The sequence below is a fragment of the Neoarius graeffei genome, chromosome 3, assembly GCF_027579695.1.
Source record: "Neoarius graeffei isolate fNeoGra1 chromosome 3, fNeoGra1.pri, whole genome shotgun sequence".
Taxonomy (NCBI): domain Eukaryota; kingdom Metazoa; phylum Chordata; class Actinopteri; order Siluriformes; family Ariidae; genus Neoarius; species Neoarius graeffei.
This window is the reverse complement of record NC_083571.1, coordinates 103,602,917-103,622,496: the sequence shown is the minus strand read 5'-3', so window position 1 is coordinate 103,622,496 and position 19,580 is coordinate 103,602,917. Positions and strand designations below refer to the sequence as shown.

The 19,580-nt window shown below is 43.8% G+C and overlaps 1 protein-coding gene across 2 annotated transcripts in view; it reads right to left on the bottom strand.

The window, feature by feature from the left end:
- Positions 1-19,580, bottom strand: part of exoc2 (exocyst complex component 2) — a 143,640-nt gene that overhangs the window by 102,415 nt on the left and 21,645 nt on the right. For both annotated transcript variants that reach the window (XM_060917805.1, XM_060917806.1), the window contains exons 2-3: positions 7,385-7,512; positions 13-189 (exon numbers count right to left, since the gene is read on the bottom strand). In XM_060917805.1, coding sequence (XP_060773788.1) covers positions 13-189; positions 7,385-7,502 — 295 coding nt within the window. In that variant the 5' untranslated portion in view covers positions 7,503-7,512. The remainder of the gene's footprint in view (positions 1-12; positions 190-7,384; positions 7,513-19,580) is intronic.

The following is a 19,580-nucleotide window of genomic DNA, read 5'->3' as shown; positions in this document are numbered from 1 at the left end:
AGTACTTCTAACCTATCTTATCAGCTTTGAGGACTTTGAAGGAGACCGTGGATGTGCCTAGGCCTCCGCTCTTGGTCGTGACGATGATCTCGCCCTTGTCATCTTTAGCAGGACCAACACGGCACACGATCTTACTGGCAGACATCCATTCAGCCGTCAGCAGACAGTTATGCCCACAGATAGACAGACCTGATGGAGTGAGACAGAGAAGTACTGTTACTCATCTATTATCCTTAGGTTTGAAATTTTTTAATACTCATGGTTTTAAATACTCAAGAGATCCAATCCATAGTGCCAGCCATACAGCAGAGTCCAGGACTCAGACTCGAGTCCGACTCGTGACTTGAGCACTGATGACTCGGATTCGCGCATTAACTGCATTTGGACTCGTAAATTGGAGATGAGGACTCGCATTTTTCCTTTATTTTTTGCAACATGCCATAATAATTTGGCATAAGATGCTTAATAATACCTTACTTTTTACATTAATTTTGTGCAAGAGAATGCACGTTCGCCTGTTCATACGTCATGTTCAGGAACAAACTAACGTTAATGGCGCTAAAATACCTAGAAAGAACGCCCCTAGGATCGTCCGCTTTGCTTATACAGACTTCTCGTGCAGTGGGGAGAAAAAAAACAAAACAAAACGCACTGCTGCGTGTTCCGTATGTAGAAGAACTATTGAGGAGACGATGGGGACAACCTCGAACTTCAATCGTCATTTGGCAAGACTCCACCCAGAGAAGGAAGTGACACTCTATGTTCATTGCTCTGTTGATAGTGGGCGGGGCTTGCTGAGCGATGAACTAGCTAGTGTTAAGCCTCTCTCATGTTATTTGCCCTGTTGATAGTGGGCGGGGCTTGCTGAGCGATGAACTAGCTAGTGTTAAGCCTCTCTCATGTTATTTGCCCTGTTGATAGTGGGCGGGGCTTGCTGAGAGATGAACTAGCTAGTGTTGACCCTCTCTCGTGTTATTTGCCCTGTTGATAGTGGGCAGGGCTTGCTGAGCGATGAACTAGCTAGTGTTAAGCCTCTCTCATGTTATTTGCCCTGTTGATAGTGGGCGGGGCTTGCTGAGCGATGAACTAGCTAGTGTTAAGCCTCTCTCATGTTATTTGCCCTGTTGATAGTGGGCAGGGCTTGATGAGCGATGAACTAGCTAGTGTTAACCCTCTCTCGTGTTATTTGCCCTGTTGATAGTGGGCGGGGCTTGCTGAGCGATGAACTAGCTAGTGTTAAGCCTCTCATGTTATTTGCCCTGTTGATAGTGGGCGGGGCTTGCTGAGAGATGAACTAGCTAGTGTTAACCCTCTCTCGTGTTATTTGCCCTGTTGATAGTGGGCGGGGCTTGCTGAGCGATGAACTAGCTAGTGTTAAGCCTCTCTCATGTTATTTGCCCTGTTGATAGTGGGCAGGGCTTGCTGAGCGATGAACTAGCTAGTGTTAACCCTCTCTCGTGTTATTTGCCCTGTTGATAGTGGGCAGGGCTTGCTGAGCGATGAACTAGCTAGTGTTAAGCCTCTCTCATGTTATTTGCCCTGTTGATAGTGGGCGGGGCTTGCTGAGCGATGAACTAGCTAGTGTTAAGCCTCTCTCATGTTATTTGCCCTGTTGATAGTGGGCGGGGCTTGCTGAGCGATGAACTAGCTAGTGTTGACCCTCTCTCGTGTTATTTGCCCTGTTGATAGTGGGCGGGGCTTGCTGAGCGATGAACTAGCTAGTGTTAAGCCTCTCTCATGTTATTTGCCCTGTTGATAGTGGGCGGGGCTTGCTGAGAGATGAACTAGCTAGTGTTGACCCTCTCTCGTGTTATTTGCCCTGTTGATAGTGGGCAGGGCTTGCTGAGCGATGAACTAGCTAGTGTTAAGCCTCTCTCATGTTATTTGCCCTGTTGATAGTGGGCGGGGCTTGCTGAGCGATGAACTAGCTAGTGTTAAGCCTCTCTCATGTTATTTGCCCTGTTGATAGTGGGCAGGGCTTGCTGAGCGATGAACTAGCTAGTGTTAACCCTCTCTCGTGTTATTTGCCCTGTTGATAGTGGGCGGGGCTTGCTGAGCGATGAACTAGCTAGTGTTAAGCCTCTCTCATGTTATTTGCCCTGTTGATAGTGGGCGGGGCTTGCTGAGAGATGAACTAGCTAGTGTTAACCCTCTCTCGTGTTATTTGCCCTGTTGATAGTGGGCGGGGCTTGCTGAGCGATGAACTAGCTAGTGTTAAGCCTCTCTCATGTTATTTGCCCTGTTGATAGTGGGCAGGGCTTGCTGAGCGATGAACTAGCTAGTGTTAACCCTCTCTCGTGTTATTTGCCCTGTTGATAGTGGGCAGGGCTTGCTGAGCGATGAACTAGCTAGTGTTAACCCTCTCTCGTGTTATTTGCCCTGTTGATAGTGGGCAGGGCTTGCTGAGCGATGAACTAGCTAGTGTTAAGCCTCTCTCATGTTATTTGCCCTGTTGATAGTGGGCAGGGCTTGCTGAGCGATGAACTAGCTAGTGTTAAGCCTCTCTCATGTTATTTGCCCTGTTGATAGTGGGCGGGGCTTGCTGAGCGATGAACTAGCTAGTGTTAACCCTCTCTCGTGTTATTTGCCCTGTTGATAGTGGGCGGGGCTTGCTGAGAGATGAACTAGCTAGTGTTAACCCTCTCTCGTGTTATTTGCCCTGTTGATAGTGGGCGGGGCTTGCTGAGCGATGAACTAGCTAGTGTTAAGCCTCTCTCATGTTATTTGCCCTGTTGATAGTGGGCAGGGCTTGCTGAGCGATGAACTAGCTAGTGTTAACCCTCTCTCGTGTTATTTGCCCTGTTGATAGTGGGCAGGGCTTGCTGAGCGATGAACTAGCTAGTGTTAAGCCTCTCTCATGTTATTTGCCCTGTTGATAGTGGGCAGGGCTTGCTGAGCGATGAACTAGCTAGTGTTAAGCCTCTCTCATGTTATTTGCCCTGTTGATAGTGGGCGGGGCTTGCTGAGCGATGAACTAGCTAGTGTTAACCCTCTCTCGTGTTATTTGCCCTGTTGATAGTGGGCGGGGCTTGCTGAGCAATAAACAAGCTTTTTATCTGTAGCCTGTTAACTAAAACGGGGCAGTCGAGCAAGAACGTTAGTACAACACAGCAGCAGAGACGCCTTCACATAAAGGCAGCAACAGCCACCGTCAAATGGTGCGGTTGGAGTCTTGTTCTCAGACTCGACTTGAAATTTTCTTTAAAGGTCTCCTTGCATCATTTTTTCATCAATTGTGCGGTAGTCTCTAGTATGGATGAATGCCCTGTGAGCTGGTTTTGGTGAAAAAAATGCTGTGGTTCTCCTGGTTCAGGCTGTTCTAGTTTGCTGGAGGAGCGGGTGGCGGGAGAACGACAGGATTTCAGCTCTTACTCATTAATATTCATGACATGTAAGCGTGTTACCTCCGATTGGCTAACAGCACTGTGACGCTACCTCCAGTGAGTCAGAACAAGCGGATGTGGGTGTCTTACTACGGCGAGAGAGAAGGAACAAACCGCGAAGGGAAAAATACCGCGCGCTGACGTCACGCGAGGAAATAAGAAAAATTCAACAAATGTTTGGGTTTTTACTCAACAAATGAATAAAGTGAACGAGTGACTTAAAAAAAATGTGGGTGTCTTTGTAAAAACTGTTTTGATTGGCTATTATGGTCTCGACATCGATGTTTTGACCAATAACAATGTAGATCACACGAATTTTACATCACATTCAATGAGATTTAAACGAGACTAAAGATGGCGACTTACAAATAACGTGTAAACATCGTTGGAGTTAATTAAATTTGAAACAGCATGAAGGAACATACCCCAACCCCCCGAACTTAATAATTAAAAAAAAAAAAATTCTCAATGGATTTGGCATAATACAGTGCCTTGCAAAAGTATTCATACCCCTTGAACTTTTTCACATTTTTCCACCTTACAACCCCGAACTTAAAATTTTTTTATTGAGATTTTATGTGATCGACCAACACAGAGTCGCACATAATTGCGAAGTGAAACGAAAATGATAAATGGTCTTCAAAATTTTAAACAAATAAAAATCTGAAAAATGTGGTGTGCATTAGTATTCAGCCCCCTGTCCTCTGATACCTCTAAATACAATCCAGTGCAGTCAATTGCCTTCAGAAGTCATCTAATTAGTTAATAGAGTCCCACTGTGTGTAATTTACTCTCAGCATAAATACACTTGTTCTGTGAAGGCCTCAGTGGTTTGTTAGAGAACACTGAAGAACAAACAGCATCATGAAGACCAAAGAACTCACCAGACAGGTCAGGGATAAAGTTCTGGAGAAGTTTAAAGCAGGGTTAGGTGATAAAAAAATATCCCAAGCTCTGAACATCTCAAGAAGCACTGTTCAATCCATCATTCAAAAATGGAAAAAGTATGGCACAACTGCAAACCTACCAAGACATGGCCGTCCACCTAAACTGACAGAGCGAGCAAGGAGAGCACTGGTCAGAGAAGCAGCCAAGAGGCCCATGATCACTCTGGAGGAGCTGCAGAAATCCACAGCTCAGGTGGGAGAATCTGTGCACAGGACAACTATAAATCGTACACTCCACAAATCTGGCCTTTTTGGAAGAGTGGCAAGAAGAAAGTCATTGTTGAAAGACAGGCATAAGAAGCCATGTAGGAGACACAGCAAACATGTGGAAGAAGGTGCTTTGGTCAGATGAGACCAAAGTTGAACTTTTTGGCCTAAATGCAAAGCGCTATGTGTGGCGGAAAACTAACACTGCTCATCACCCTGCACACAGCATCCCCACTGTGAAACATGGTGGTGGCAGCATCATGCTATGGGGATGCTTTTCTTCAGCAGGGACAGGGAAGCTGGTCAGAGTTGATGGGAAGATGGATGGAGCTAAATACAGGGCAATCCTGGAAGAAAACCTGTTGGAGGCTGCAAAAGACTTGAGACTGGGAAGGAGATTCACCTTCCAGAAAGACAGTCACTACATTTACATGCACATAGAGAGAATCGAATTTCTGCCGTTGCTCGACTGAAATCGAAGTTCAAAATGCCATGTATACACCTTAATTCGGCTGAAATTGAACCGAAGTTGATTTCTCGGAATCGAGCTACACGACCTAGTTTATGCGATTTCTGCCGAGCTACTTTGTGCATGTATACCCTATCGAGCTAGTTGTCGAGCTACTTCCGGAAGTGACAAGACCACAAGCGAGAAACGCAACAGCCTCGGTCGGCATGACAACAGTAGTAGCGAGCAGCAGAAGAGGTCAGGAGGAACAAACGAAGAAGAGAAAATGGCGATGTAGAGCTCTCTGAAGTGTGGGTGGAGCACAGAGGACGGCAGGACAAAGCTTCTGGTACTAATAGGCTTTTTATTGTCAGACTTTTCAGTTTAACAGCCTACTTTTATTCTTGAGAGAAACACACACACACACACACGCGCGCTGTGTTCTAGTCCCGGGATGAGCTCTCCCCTCTGCTCTCCCTCTGCTTCCTTAAATAGGGCGCGGTTACTGGGAAGACACACAAACACGTTAATTACCGTCAGGTGAAGTGATTCTGCCACTCACCTTCCCTGGCTCCGCCCTCCTGTCACAGACCGGCGCTTGACCACGCCCCCACTGCCACAGGCAAGCAGAAACGTGCACTTCTGGAGCAATGAGGAGACAGAGTTCATGCTCATTCAGCTTAAGGAGTTGAATATATTAAAATTCATGGACGGGAGAAAAACACGCAATGGAGAACAAGGAACTGATAACTTTGTTTACACTCTTGAATAGCTCTTCTTCATGACGACAACCGGAAGTGTACCAACACGATGGGGCGTGTAGCGCCACCTGTGGCTCAGGTGCACAATGCACCTCACACAATAGCCCGATTTCATTGTGTGCATGTAGGATTGGATTTCTCTGGCACCCTGCTGGGACCTTCAGCTCGATTACCGACAGCAGCTCGATTTGGATGTGCATGTAAACGTAGTCAATGACCCTAAACATACAGCCAGAGCTACAATGAAATGGTTTAGATCAAAGAATATTCATGTGTTAGAATGGCCCAGTCAAAGTCCAGACCTAAATCCCATTGAGCATCTGTGGCAAGACTTGAAAATTGCTGTTCACAGACGCTCTCCATCCAATCTGGCTGAGCTTGAGCTATTTTGCAAAGAAGAATGGGCAAAAATTTCAGTGTCTAGATGTGCAAAGCTGGTAGAGACATACCACAAAAGACTTGCAGCTGTAATTGCAGCAAAAGGTGGCTCTACAAAGTATTGACGCAGGGGGGCTGAATACTAATGCACATCACATTTTTCAGATTTTTATTTGGTTAAAATTTTGAAGACCATTTATCATTTTCGTTTCACTTCACAATTATGTGCGACTCTGTGTCGGTCTATCACATAAAATCTCAATAAAAAACTTTTAAGCTCGTGGTTGTAAGGTGGAAAAATGTGAAAAAGTTCAAGGGGTATGAATACTTTTGCAAGGCACTGTATAAAAAGGTCGTTTTTTTACTCAGAAAAAGTAGAAAACTCTCATCCCTGCCTAGCTTGTGACCATGTCATGCATGCTAACGTGGAGAATATGAACATGCTATTTTGTAACAAAAACCTTCGAACAAAAAGTCCATGTTTTACTTACAGCTTGTGAGCTGGTGGTCGATCGTCTTGATGGCACAGATCCAGGGATTAAATGCAACCTCGAAGCAAAACCACGACTGAAGGCACCGAAGTTTGAAAAGTCACTGTGGTTGAAATGATCAGAACACAGTACTAACGCTGCATTATACTTTGCTGGTGGTGTTCCAAAGACAAATTCCAACCATTTCTTCTTCAGCTCTTCTATCTTGGGCAAGAAATGCAACGTTGATGTCTTACTGCCGCAAATAACAGGCACGAACTTGTTCAGACATGTTTTCAACTTGCTGTTAGGTCCTCTTCGTTAGCTACTGATGAGATGGGCTCTGCTCCGTGTTGCCAGATACTGCTGACGTTTTCCAGCCCAAAATATGTTCAAATCTGCCAAAATGCACTTAAAATCGCCCAATCTGGCAACACTGGCTCTGCTATCTCTCCTTGCGCTTAAATCTGAACTTCCTTCCCGTGGGCGGTCGCAAGCCAAGGTGGGCGAGGCCATGAATACTAATTTACGAAGTGACGCAAGATCGTATGGCTTTTTCAGATCCGCTCGTTTTTCCGACTACTTTCTTTCATAAGCTGATACAGGGAATGGGAGTAGAATTACATTTTCACATGCAGCATGCATATGCAACTCAGAGTGAATTATGGTATTTCAAAAACAGCCGGTATTAAACGTTTTTGGTGGAAGGGCACCTTTAATGACTTGGATTTGAAACAGAGATTCGGCTGCACGCAAGGTTCAGAAAGAAGCAGAAATAACCGTGGCTCACCAACGAGGTCATTAGGTCCAGTGCCCAGGTTTTCTCCACGGATCGTGACTTTAGTCCATGGTGTGCCCTCATTGGGTGAGATGCCAGTAACTAGCGGAGGCTGTCGTGCACGAGACATGGCTTACACACTAGGACACAGAGAGAGAAAAACAAAGTTATTTATTGCCCATTTTAACTGCATATGATACACACAGAGAATCTGAGGTCAGGTATGCATCAGTAGGATTCCTTTAAGGGTTGTTTTACAATCAGGGTACAAAGTTTGTGTCACAGGGGTCCAAAATTGAAATTGATTCAAACTGGTTCTCGTACCAGTTTTTAAGTGAAGGACAAGTGAAAGAACAGATTTCAGGTAATTTTTTTTTACATGTGTATGGTAGTTTTGTGTAATCTGCTATAAGATGGGAAAAACAAATGAAGTGATTCTCAGAGAGGACATTTTTTTTTGACAATTCAGAATCCACTACTTCCATAGTGCTTTTAAATATAGGGGTGTTCACAGTGGCGGCTGGTAGTCTTTCAAACAGGGGAGGCTGGTCGGTTACAATATTTCCAGATTATAAAAGAAAAAAGATCAATTTTGCCCATACTCTTGCCTCTGATCTGGCTGATTGTTGGCAGGGTCACAAACTGTGAAATAACAGGTTGTTTTGGCCCATTAGCCTACTGTCCAATATACATGATGGTGGCGTTGGGGGGGGGGGGGGGGGGGGGGGGGGGGGGTATATTTTAACATTTTATATTTTAAAATTGTGGCATGGTGTTTAAAAATTAATCATTATTGAAAGCAGCTCTTTGTCAGGAACCTCAGCAGTAACAGCAGAGTGTTCTGGAATAGGCACAAGCACTGACCTTGGGGAGCCAAACATAGAGCTGGGTGCCACACATTTCATTCAATGACACTTTCCCTATATTTTACTTATTTTGACTGAGAAAAATTTTACTGACAATTTTGATAACCCTTCACTTTTAATCCAGGTCTGCAGTGTGAAATGTTCTCGGCTGTGTTTTTGTTTAAAAATGTTTTCCAAATTGTAGCGGTGTTTAATTCATATCCAGAAAAATATATATTCCAATATAATATACTCAGCATAAACATTTTAAATAGATTCTACATTTTTGGTCCATCCATGACATATTACTAAAGTAGCCTATTTACTGTTGTTGATGTGGGTCACTTGCTGTTAGCCAATTCACTTTCTCGTACCAGGAGAGCTGAAAGGAACGAGTGTTATTCCCTACCTTTTTCACCAAGTCAATTTGAGGCGTTGGTCTACCCTGCTCTTTAATTTTAATTTTTTCCTCGAAAGGAAGACTGGCAAATGGCTTCGCCAAAATTAAATCAGCAATGCTTGGCATCCGTGCGCAGCTTTCTTGCTAGCTGACTAGCCCCCTCAAGTTCAAGTTCAGTCACTCAAACAAAATTTCTGGAACTAAGATAGCAAACTTGACAACACTATATTTACACTTTATTTACAATGAAAATATATACAAACTAAAAAAGCTGGTAGAAACCGTATGTAATGAAGGAAATCGAAATGTAAGCTGATCTCTTACAATACACCACAGCACTTGCGAATCCGCATGGGACTGAACTGAAATTCACCGCTGCCTGTCTATAGTTGAAACGAGCTGTCAATCAAAGAAAATATCCGGCCGCTCTCACCAATCACCAGTCTCCTCGCGGAAACTGCCATGTCCCTCCCACTGCGAGGCTGGGACTCCGTGGGCGGGCATTTTCGCAGTATTTGTCCAATAACCGTCTTGCATTTTGAGATTGAAAAGCGCAGAGCTCCCAAATGCCATTGAAGTGCACTGAGGCTGGGAGTCCGTGGGCGGGCGTTTTCTCAGTATTTGTCCAATAATCGTCTTGCATTTTGATATTGAAAGCGCAGAGCTCCCAAATGCCATTGAAGTGCACTGAGGCTGCACTGCATCGTGCTGTCACGAGGGGGAAAAACTCATGCACACATTAAAGTTATAAGGGAATGATTTCGCACTGTAGTGGGTTGAGCACATATATTTCTATGATTCTGGATCTGAAATAGCAATGTTATAAGGTCGGCTATAACATAAGCCTAGCGCAATTCATCCTACACGATCAGGGCTCGAAATTAACTTTTTTTCTTTGTGTCCCCCAGTGGTCCCGAATTCTGTGTTGTATTGTCCCGAATGGAAGCAATAGTGTCCCCATTTTTTTCCTCTCTGAAATAACCAGTGGTTAATATTATCATATGAAGTTACTATTATATTTGTAACTATGCGATTTTGAACCCTTTATATCATTTTTACAATAAGTCACAAGACACAAGCGACACATGTCCTATGCATCATCTACTTCAAAATTACAGTTATTGCATTTTCAGTTTATTAAACTTTGGCGATCTCGCTGTATGAATAGATACCCGTTTATTTAAAGGGGCCAACTAGCTCATTCAGAAAATGTTTCAACTCCCTACATCTGCAGTACACTTTAGTTGAAAATAAGACCCCTTTTATGTTCATTTCATCTACTTATACCTTGAATATCTGTTGGCACTTATAAGGCCAACTTATCATTTTCACCATTACCGTTATCCATTTTTATGAACTTTCCGTTATCCATTACCGTTATCCATTTTTATGAACTTTCCGTTATCCATTTTATGAACTTTCGCTGCCGGGTGCAAATGTTAGCAACATCAGCATAGTGGCAGGTCCGAGCCTAGTTGTGCTGCTGACTGACTAAACTTTCTGAACTAGAAAGACACCAAGAAAACTCACTTATTCTGTTGAACGGTATCTTCCGTCAATATCATCCACATCATTCCTGTTGTATTTTATAACGTGTCTAACAGTGTTCATTCAGTTCATTCAGTTGCTCGCGTTGCCTGCAGACCAGGCGATGACACTTTGGATCCTGAAGGTCCCGGAGACGTTATGTCTGGGCTTTCAGTTTCTTCCCCGCAGTCGGTCCGCTTCAACCACTTCAGCATTTTTGTTCTGGCAAGAGTCGGCGCAGCGTGTGCGGTAGCAATTCCATTCCAAGTCCATATAATGCGGACTCCGGCCGAAGATTCTAGAACAGAATGCGCTGCTCTGTAGCCTACGGATGCAGGTGCATCGAAAGTGTAGCTACTATGTATTTTTCACTGTTAACGTTTTAAAATTAACAAATTAGGTGAATGTCTACGTATGTGTTACGGCTTTGTAAATAATATTAATGTAGAACTTTTTTTCTAGATCTATTTTTTTCCATTGTCCCGGGATTGTCCCAGATATGATAATTTTGTGTCCCGATGACATTTTTTATGGTCCCCGGGACATCGGGACACCGTTAGTTTCGAGCGCTGTACACGATGTTCGTCATTTTTAGAGGAGGCTGAGCCTCCCTCGTTGTCTTAGAGCAATCGCCCGTGGGTGTTCACACGGCAACTTTTACTCCGGTGTAGCACCGGGGCTGCCCCGGTAGAGCGTTCACACGGCACAAAGTTATACCGATGTAGCCCCTGAAAGCTGCTTAAACCGGTGCAAATCTAACCCTGCTCGGGAGGTGGTTTAAGAAATTTACTCCGGAGTAAATGCTAGTTTGCGGGGCAGCACCGATATAAAATGGGACGTCTGAACGCTACAGGGGTAGACTCGCTACGCGTGAGGAGAGTTGATACATACGGGCATTGCATAATTTGCATCCTGGTATTTTGCGCTTCCAAAACGGCGAATATCAACAACAGAACTGCGTGTCTTCCAGTGTTGCCAGATTGGGCGGTTTTAAGTGCATTTTGGCGGATTTTAACATATTTTGCAGCGGTCTCAAAAGTAGCCGGTCACCGGCAGCAAATCGCCGGCTATGGCTTGTTATGCCGCCGGCTATTGTCAGTCGAGTCACAAAATTTAATATTAAATATTTCTGACAGCAAAAAAAAGTTGTGAACGTAAATTACATCCACTATGTCATGCATGTCCGTTGCCGCGTCAACTGTGTTTACATCCTCGACACGAGTGCAGCCATTACTGCCGCCTGTGTTGCCAGATTGCGCGTTTTCCCGCCCAATTTGGGCGGTTTTAAGTGCATTTTGGCGGGTTTTGAACATATTTTGGACTGTAAAACGTCGGCAGTATCTGGCAACATATTTTTTTACTTAATACAAGAAATTAATGGATGCCAACGTTTTTGCCAATATGGTATTTTATTTTCCATTGTTTAGGCAGCTTCAGCATCATACTGTGAGATTCTGTTCAAATTGTTTTTTTCTTCTATGAAGCCTGAGCCATTTATTTTATTAGTTTATAATTATTGTTTAATTTAGTCTTCAGGAGAGACTGCCTGCACACAGTACTAGTATTAATAGTTTTTTTTCTTACATGAAAGCTGAGGCATTTATATTATATTTTAAGGTAACTTCATGTTGTGCTGTGAGGTTCTCTGCACTTTAACTTTTGAACCAACAGGTGCATTTGGATAAGTAAAGCCTATTTTTCTGCATTTTTGTAGTCCTGGTAATCTTTTATATTGGTAAAGTTGTTTATAGGACCATTTCTCAGTGTCTGTTTTTTTAATCAATAGTTTTTCAGTAATAACTTAAATATTTAACATATCACTCAATTTTAAACAACCCCCGCGCCTCCCCCATAGTCTCCAAAATTTCTGTGGGAAACACTGGCGTGCGTAACAACGCTAATCAAGCTTAAGCTAGACGACCCGCCTCAAATACCCGTCCCAGCTAAACGTTATCCCAATTTTAGATGGCCTGTTCCAAACCATCCTGCCCCATGAAAAATTCGTACTTGCATCTCTCTCTCTATATCTATATCCCTGCACGCTTTGTGTGCATTATGTCTGCCGCTGGCAGACATTTTACCATTTTGCACCCTGCTGTAAATTATTTGTACCCTGCTATTCTCCCAAACTTTGAAGCCCCTGATTTTGGGCTGGAAAACGTCAGCAGTATCTGGCAACACTGGTATCTGGCATCCACGTTGTTTTCCCGGCGCTTGGTGATGCCATGACAACCGGGAAAAGGAAGTACATTTTCACGCATGTGCATATTTCATTTCCGGATTATTACTATCGTATAGCACGGTCGCAAAAACTGCCGTGTGAACGCAAATGGGGCTGCACCGGTGCTGACACGCTTCTCTCTAGTAAGCAGGTTTATGATGTGTGAACGCTCCACAAAATTTACACCAGTGTAAGATATATCGCAACAAAATACATTGGTGCAGCATCGACGCAAATATGTGCCGTGTGAACACCCCTTATAAGCCTGTAAGCTTTGTGTTAGTTGTCTTTAATATTTATGTCCCAATATCTTGACCATGTTTTAGGATGAAAATAATCATTTTAGATATGTTATTTTATATTGAAAAATTAGGTGTCTCGGAGAGGACTTTTTTTTTTGACACAGTTACAGACTAATTTGATCAAAATAGTCTGAAAACTTACTGGCATTCAACATTAAAACTTAACTATGTTTCCAATGATATGGAACCAAATATTTGTTTTATGGTATAAAGAATGATTTAAGAAAGTGCATCCCTTTTGGAGCTACCTGTGGTCAAAAAAAGCACTTTTTCTAAATGACACGAGTAATTTTGATAAATATGACACATATTGCCATACATTCACCAAAAATAACGTTATCACCAAATTTTTTTTTTTTTTTGCATGTAAATAGAGCTATCACAGGGCTACAATAAACAACCAAGTTTATTTAGTCAAGCCTTTTGATATTGAAGATAATAAGTGTTAAATGTGATTTTTAGCTTGCGTACCCTGATTGTAAAACAACCCTTAAATGTATTTATTTCACAGTCCTTAATATCTTTGTATTATGTTGTTCTGATACTGTACACGTTTTCGGAAAGAAAACCTAAAAGAAGTTAAAGGCATAAAACACAAACAAGGTTTTCAGTTCAACAAAGGCGTACACACACGCACACTATAAAATCTTCCTTATACATACTTAAGGCCTCTGCATGCTCTTGTGACAAGGCTTTCGCAGACAGCTTTTCGCAGACAGTTGTAATTTATCATTGAGCGGGGAGTAATAGGCGTGCGCGATGTTATTCACCGCCACAACGCAAGGGGGCGCGAAATCGCTAGGAGTAGTTGGTGGGTGTGGTTAGTGGAGTGTTTATCCTCCGGTTACTTATAATGACTAGAACTGGAGTCGTATAGATGTACGTACTTCCTCACTTCCTCGATCAACCGCTCTTCATGCTGCTCCATCTTCGCTCGTGTTTTTAAAAATGGCGGTCGTGAAAACAAACCAAACCGGGAAAGTAGGGAAGCGGAAGTGCGTGTACAGCGGACGTAGAGTGGACCAATCAGAGCCCTCTTGTCTGCGACGCTGTCTGCGAGGCTTCTGCGGTGGTCACAATTTTTGGGAGGTGCGCGCAGAGCGTCTGCGAAGGTGGGGGGGGGGCTACGCAGACACTATCTGCGACGCCGTCTGCGAGGACTGGGTTGTCAGCATAAATTGGCCTTTACAGAGCAAGGTGGTGGTGGGGGGGTGGGGGGGGGGGACTGTGGAAAAGAACGAATAAATCAACCCATCCGGTCCTTGATGAAATGGAAACTGAGAATGTGTATGTAGCGAATGTAGTGTTGTAAAAATTTCACGGTTAGTCATGGCGTATGACCAGACAGTTACCTTACAGCTGACTGTTTCAAACTACAGATTTCAAGTTTATTTCCTTCTATTACTACCTAGCCATTCACATTTTTGCCCAGTATTCAATGGTTCTCATCCCTTTTGTCCAGGTCTGTGACTTCCCAAACTGAGTGAACCCCTTCTCTCCATCTGCACCTCCCCTAAACCAAACTAAGCACACTGAGACCCCTCAATACACGCTTATAACCTAATCTACTGATGGAAAAACAACAACTTTTTAACTAATATTTCAAACAATTAGTTCATTTTAAATTAGGATTAGTAATCTCATCTCTCATCTCATTATCTCTAGCCACTTTATCCTGTTCTACAGGGTCGCAGGCAAGCTGGAGCCTATCCCAGCTGACTACGGGCAAAAGGCGGGGTACACCCTGGACAAGTCGCCAGGTCATCACAGGGCATAGGCCCTGTCCACACGGCAACGGATTCAGGTGAATCTGATAAAATTGTTTAGCGTTTCGGCCTGGCGTCCACACGGCACCGGCGTTTTGGGTGCCCCACAACGATATTTTTTGAGAACGGGTTCCAGAGTGGAAAAATCTGGCAACGGCGCCGTTGCGAAGTCGTCTGGATGAGTAGAACGGATTTGTTTACGATGACGTCACAACCACATGACTAGAACAAGCAGCACTCTCGCTGTTTTGTATGAACCACTGCATTGCATTCACTTTTGTATACAGCTTTTCTTTTAAATAAACAAGTAACTGAACCATTTCTTGAATTTCTTTTTTTATTGGATAAGACTGCTTTTCAAAATGCTCACACAATAAAAAGTTATATAAATTATATAAAAATGCTTTTCAAAATGTTCACACACTAAGAAAATTAAGTTATATAAAACTATGCACACTAATAAAACTAATTTGTACACACAGAAGGCACCGATTTCCTCGCGTAGTCGTAGCCATCTTCTTGTTGTTGTTGTGTGTTTGTTCCTGTGAGTGCTTCACACCGGGTAGAAGAAGGGGTTTATGCGCATGCGTCTACTACTTCTATTGTTCTGGTGTCTCCAATGGGACCTTCTTACAGCGCCCCTAGAGGTGTGGCATGTGTATTGCATCGTTTTCAGCAACCGTTGCGTTGCCATATATACCTGATATTTTACTGATCCGTTGCCCATGTGGACGTGATTTTTTTTTAATAAAATCTCGTTGCCGTTGTCGTGTGGATGTAGCCATGGACACAGACAACCGTTCACACTCACATTCACACCTACGGTCAATTCAGGGTGTTTTCACACTTGGTCCCTTTCAGCCATCTAACTGAACTCAGATCGATGACTCAGCATTTTTTGCGCATATGTGAACACTCCAACCGTACCCAGACCCCTTTAAAGCGAACCGAACCGAGACCACCTCAGGAGGTGGTCTCAGTACGGTTCGCTAAAAATCAACGGTATGGTTCGCCTAATCTGCGCATTGTGAACAAAAAGCGCACCGGGTTCACTTCGCCTTTTTCACTGTAGTTTAACCTTCTTCGTTTGCCGTAGTTGGTCACGTGACTGTAGCAGGGAAACTCAACTTCCTTTTGGAACTTACCACAGCCGCTTTACAGTTCTCTGAACTTACTGTTATTTTCCTTAATCCGCACTATTTTGATCAAAGAATACAGCAGGGCAAGCATGGCAGCAGACATTTTGATTCAAGAGAAAATTACCCAGAATTCCGTGCACTGGGGGTCTGAGGGCTCTAGAGGACCTGGTGTGAACAGAAAGAGGACTGGGGCCCCATCAAAGCTTAACTGGACCAGAAAGAGAACCCAGTCCTCTTTGTAATAAATTCACAGTGTGAACACAAAAAGAACTGAGTTCTTTTTCTGTTGGTCCACTTTTTGGTCCACTTAAAGAGGACTGAGTCTGGTTCCTTTAAAGGGGACCAGGTGTGAAAACACCCTTAAGGCCTCTGCATGCTCTTGCGACAAGGCTTTCGCAGACAGCTTTTCGCAGACAGTTGTAATTTATCGTTGAGCGGGGAGTAATAGGCGTGCGCGATGTTATTCACCGCCACAACGCAAGGGGGCGCAAAGTCGCGAAATCGCTAGGAGTAGTTGGTGGGTGTGGTTAGTGGAGTGTTTATCCTCCGGTTACTTATAATGACTAGAACTGGAGTCGTATAGATGTACGTACTTCCTCACTTCCTCGATCAACCGCTCTTCGTGCTGCTCCATCTTCGCTCGTGTTTTTAAAAATGGCAGCCGTGAAAACAAACCAAACCGGGAAAGTAGAGAAGCGGAAGTGGGTGTACAGCGGATGTAGAGTGGACCAATCAGAGCCCTCTTGTCTGCGAAGCTGTCTGCGAGGCTTCTGCGGTGGTCACAATTTTTGGGAGGTGTGCGCAGAGCATCTGCGAAGGTGGAGGGGGCTACGCAGACACTATCTGTGACACCGTCTGCGAGGACTGGGTTGTCAGCATAAATTGGCCTTTAGAGTCACCAGTTAACCTAACCTGCATGTCTTTGGACTGTGGGGGAAACCAGAGCACCCGGAGGAAACCCACGCGGACACGGGGAGAACATGCAAACTCCGCACAGAAAGGCCCTCGCCGGCCACGGGGCTCGAACCCGGACCTTCTTGCTGTGAGGCGACAGCGCTAACCACTACACCACCGTGCCGCCCGGATTAGTAATCTCATGGATAAATTGACATTTTCTGCATGATACATTTCTGAAAACTACAAAGGTTCCTGAACTGAAATATCTCTCTCTTTTGCATGCATCTCAATCGAAAGTAAAATGTTATTGACTACTTTCACATTACCCATAATGCTTTGTGCCTTGGGGAGGTAACCAAAATAGAAACAAACTAAAACATGGCATCGCACACTGACACTAAACTTTTGAATTTAAAATCTCCCTAAAACCTTCAAAGAAGTGGCAAAACTAACTAAACCAAAGCTTAAAGAAATCTGCAAAGCCTTTTCTGTGGACTTCGAGAAATCAGTCGGTAAAAAAAGTGCTTTGAAATATCGTATCGAACGCTTCGAACGTCTCTACTTCGGGTGACGGGGAGCAGCCGTCTTCGTCCGTCAGCAAGGCTGTTCCAGCAATTAGGCCAAAAAAAAAAAAAAGTGTGTTTCCGGTTACCCGACCGACCCTAATCCGTACCGCCCTACCCTAAACTTTTTTTTCGTTTTTTTCCCCAGTCGCGACTTTTACATATAACCCAACCGCGTGCACCGGAAGTTTTTGTCACTCACTGGGAAAAATCAGGGCTTTCCACAAGCGCCGGCTGCCGGCCATACAGCCGACTACACAATTAAGTCCAGCCGGCTACTTTAATGACTTATTTTTGTAGCCCACAGGCTCTAAATATTAATTTTCGATTTTATTTATTTTTTTTTTAAAGATATTTTTTGGGGCTTTTTCACCTTTATTGGATAGGACAGTGTAGAGACAGGAAATGAGCAGGAGAGAGACGGGGAGGGATCGGGAAATGACCTCGGGTCGGAATCGAACCCAGGTCCCCGGACTTATGGTATGGCGCCTTATCCACCTGAGCCACGACGCCCCCTAATTTTCGATTTTAATAAAATTAAATGTTTATCAAACGGACTGACAATAATGTCAAACTGAACCGCACTCATTTAAGTTGTGATTCGCGCTGTTTGTACCGATAATAACCACAAATTCCCCGCCGACTTGCGGTGTGCGCGCGCGCACTCGGCGGAGGCAGTAGTGTGTTGGGGCCGTCGGAGGGAACAGAAGCAGAGATAACGCTTATTTTGTCTTTCACCTAGAGACATGATTCAAACTTTAAAACGGAGACAAAATTCTCCTGTGTGGATCTGGCATTCAACTTTTTTGCTAGGTTCTATACTTTTTGATCAGTCACAGATCAAACACCATGAGCACATCTGGAGAAATTCAGACTTTATAATGGGTGTCTATTGCGTTACACACCAGCGGCGCTCAGGAGTTTAGAGTGTAGGCAGCTTGAAAAAAAAAATCTCTAACTTTCTCATTTAAACTGTTTTCTCAGCCACAATTTTCACTCTACACACACAATTTTCTCAAAAGTTGTAGTCACACATTGTGTGAATCAAGACAAGTGTCTCCCTGAGCGACAGGATTTACAGTTTTTGAATGAGAAGCCTGAAAGTGAGGAGAGGACAGCCGCGCTCTCCCATAGACTCGCATTATAAACCTGGCAGCGCTTTTACTGCAAAATCAGAAAAGTCACTTGTTTTTAACTCGCTCTAGTGTCCACATTTTTTACACTAGGGACAAAAAAAATTACATTTATGTGTTTATGAGAGCCTTGTAGCGCTCAATGTGAAAGAATTTTGTGAATAGCTCCTTTCGTTTCCGTGTAAATCAGCGTTGTTCGAGGAGAGGGAACTCTGAGAAAAAGCGCTCTTTGCTTGTTATATTGTGTCTTTTCCCTGCACCGTTACCAAGGCGACGAGCTGCACTCAGGGAGCAGAGAGGGGCGGGGCTGCTCTCTCTCTCTCTCTCTCTCATGGTGTATTGAGTAGACCCCGAAGCCGCCGCCAGGCGCCGCTAAAACCGCCATTTAGAATTTGAGCCGCCGCCAGCCAATAATTTTGTAAGCCAATTTGAGCCGCTATCTAATAAAATTTGGCTGAGCCACTAAGAATTGTGTACATCAAATAATGGGTTTATCCACATCATGAGCTACAAGAAAAGTGACACAAACATGATCAACTGTACACACTAGTAGTAACACAATAGAGACGTATAGGCATACACTGTAGAGATTTAGAACTGATATCACAGCACAGAGAGCCACCACAAGCTTGCCGTTGTGACTACCTGTCTGGCTTCCCGCCCCTCACACCGTTACCACGATACACTGGGGAACCCACCCAGAGCATCAATCGACTCCGATATCGACGAGATGGCTGCATTCTTTGCCGCTGCTGAGGGAAAGTGTAAAGGTATTTTTTTTTTGTTTGCTTGTTTCACATACTTCGAGATTGATAAAAAAAAAAAAAAAGTACTCCACCACTCTACTTTCATCATAGTAAGATAGCTGCCAGTCCTTCACTGGTCATTGCTAGTGAGAGTAGATAGCTAGATGCCTTCCTCGAACAATCCAGATTAGCTTATTATTAGCATTGAACTACAATCTTGCTAGATTTATATTTACAATGAAGTAAGAGACCAGGGGACCTGTGGTAATTTGCTATTTATTCCCCCCATTTGTTTGATCCGTTCGCCCGGATATATGCCACACAGTGACGTCCAGTATCAGCCATTTGTAGCCATAAACATTTTGGTGGCTGCAGCAGCCATTAAGGTTTTGGCTGAGTCAGCTAGCCAGCCAATAATTTCATCAGCCAGCCATTATCCTGAAAACAAACGGCTTCGGGGTCTAGTATTGAGCTGTTATATTTACAGAAAAATTCATGTTAAAATGTGTCTCATGCTGCATCAGATTCATCAGAAGGTGGTAACTCAGGTGCCTGCAAAGAAATTCATTACATTTTGTGAAATTATTCCTGTCTAAATATAGGCTACGGCAGCCATCTTGAAAAAAAAAATTCAAAAAAAAAAATGCCTGCCTACCGACCCTAGTTTTG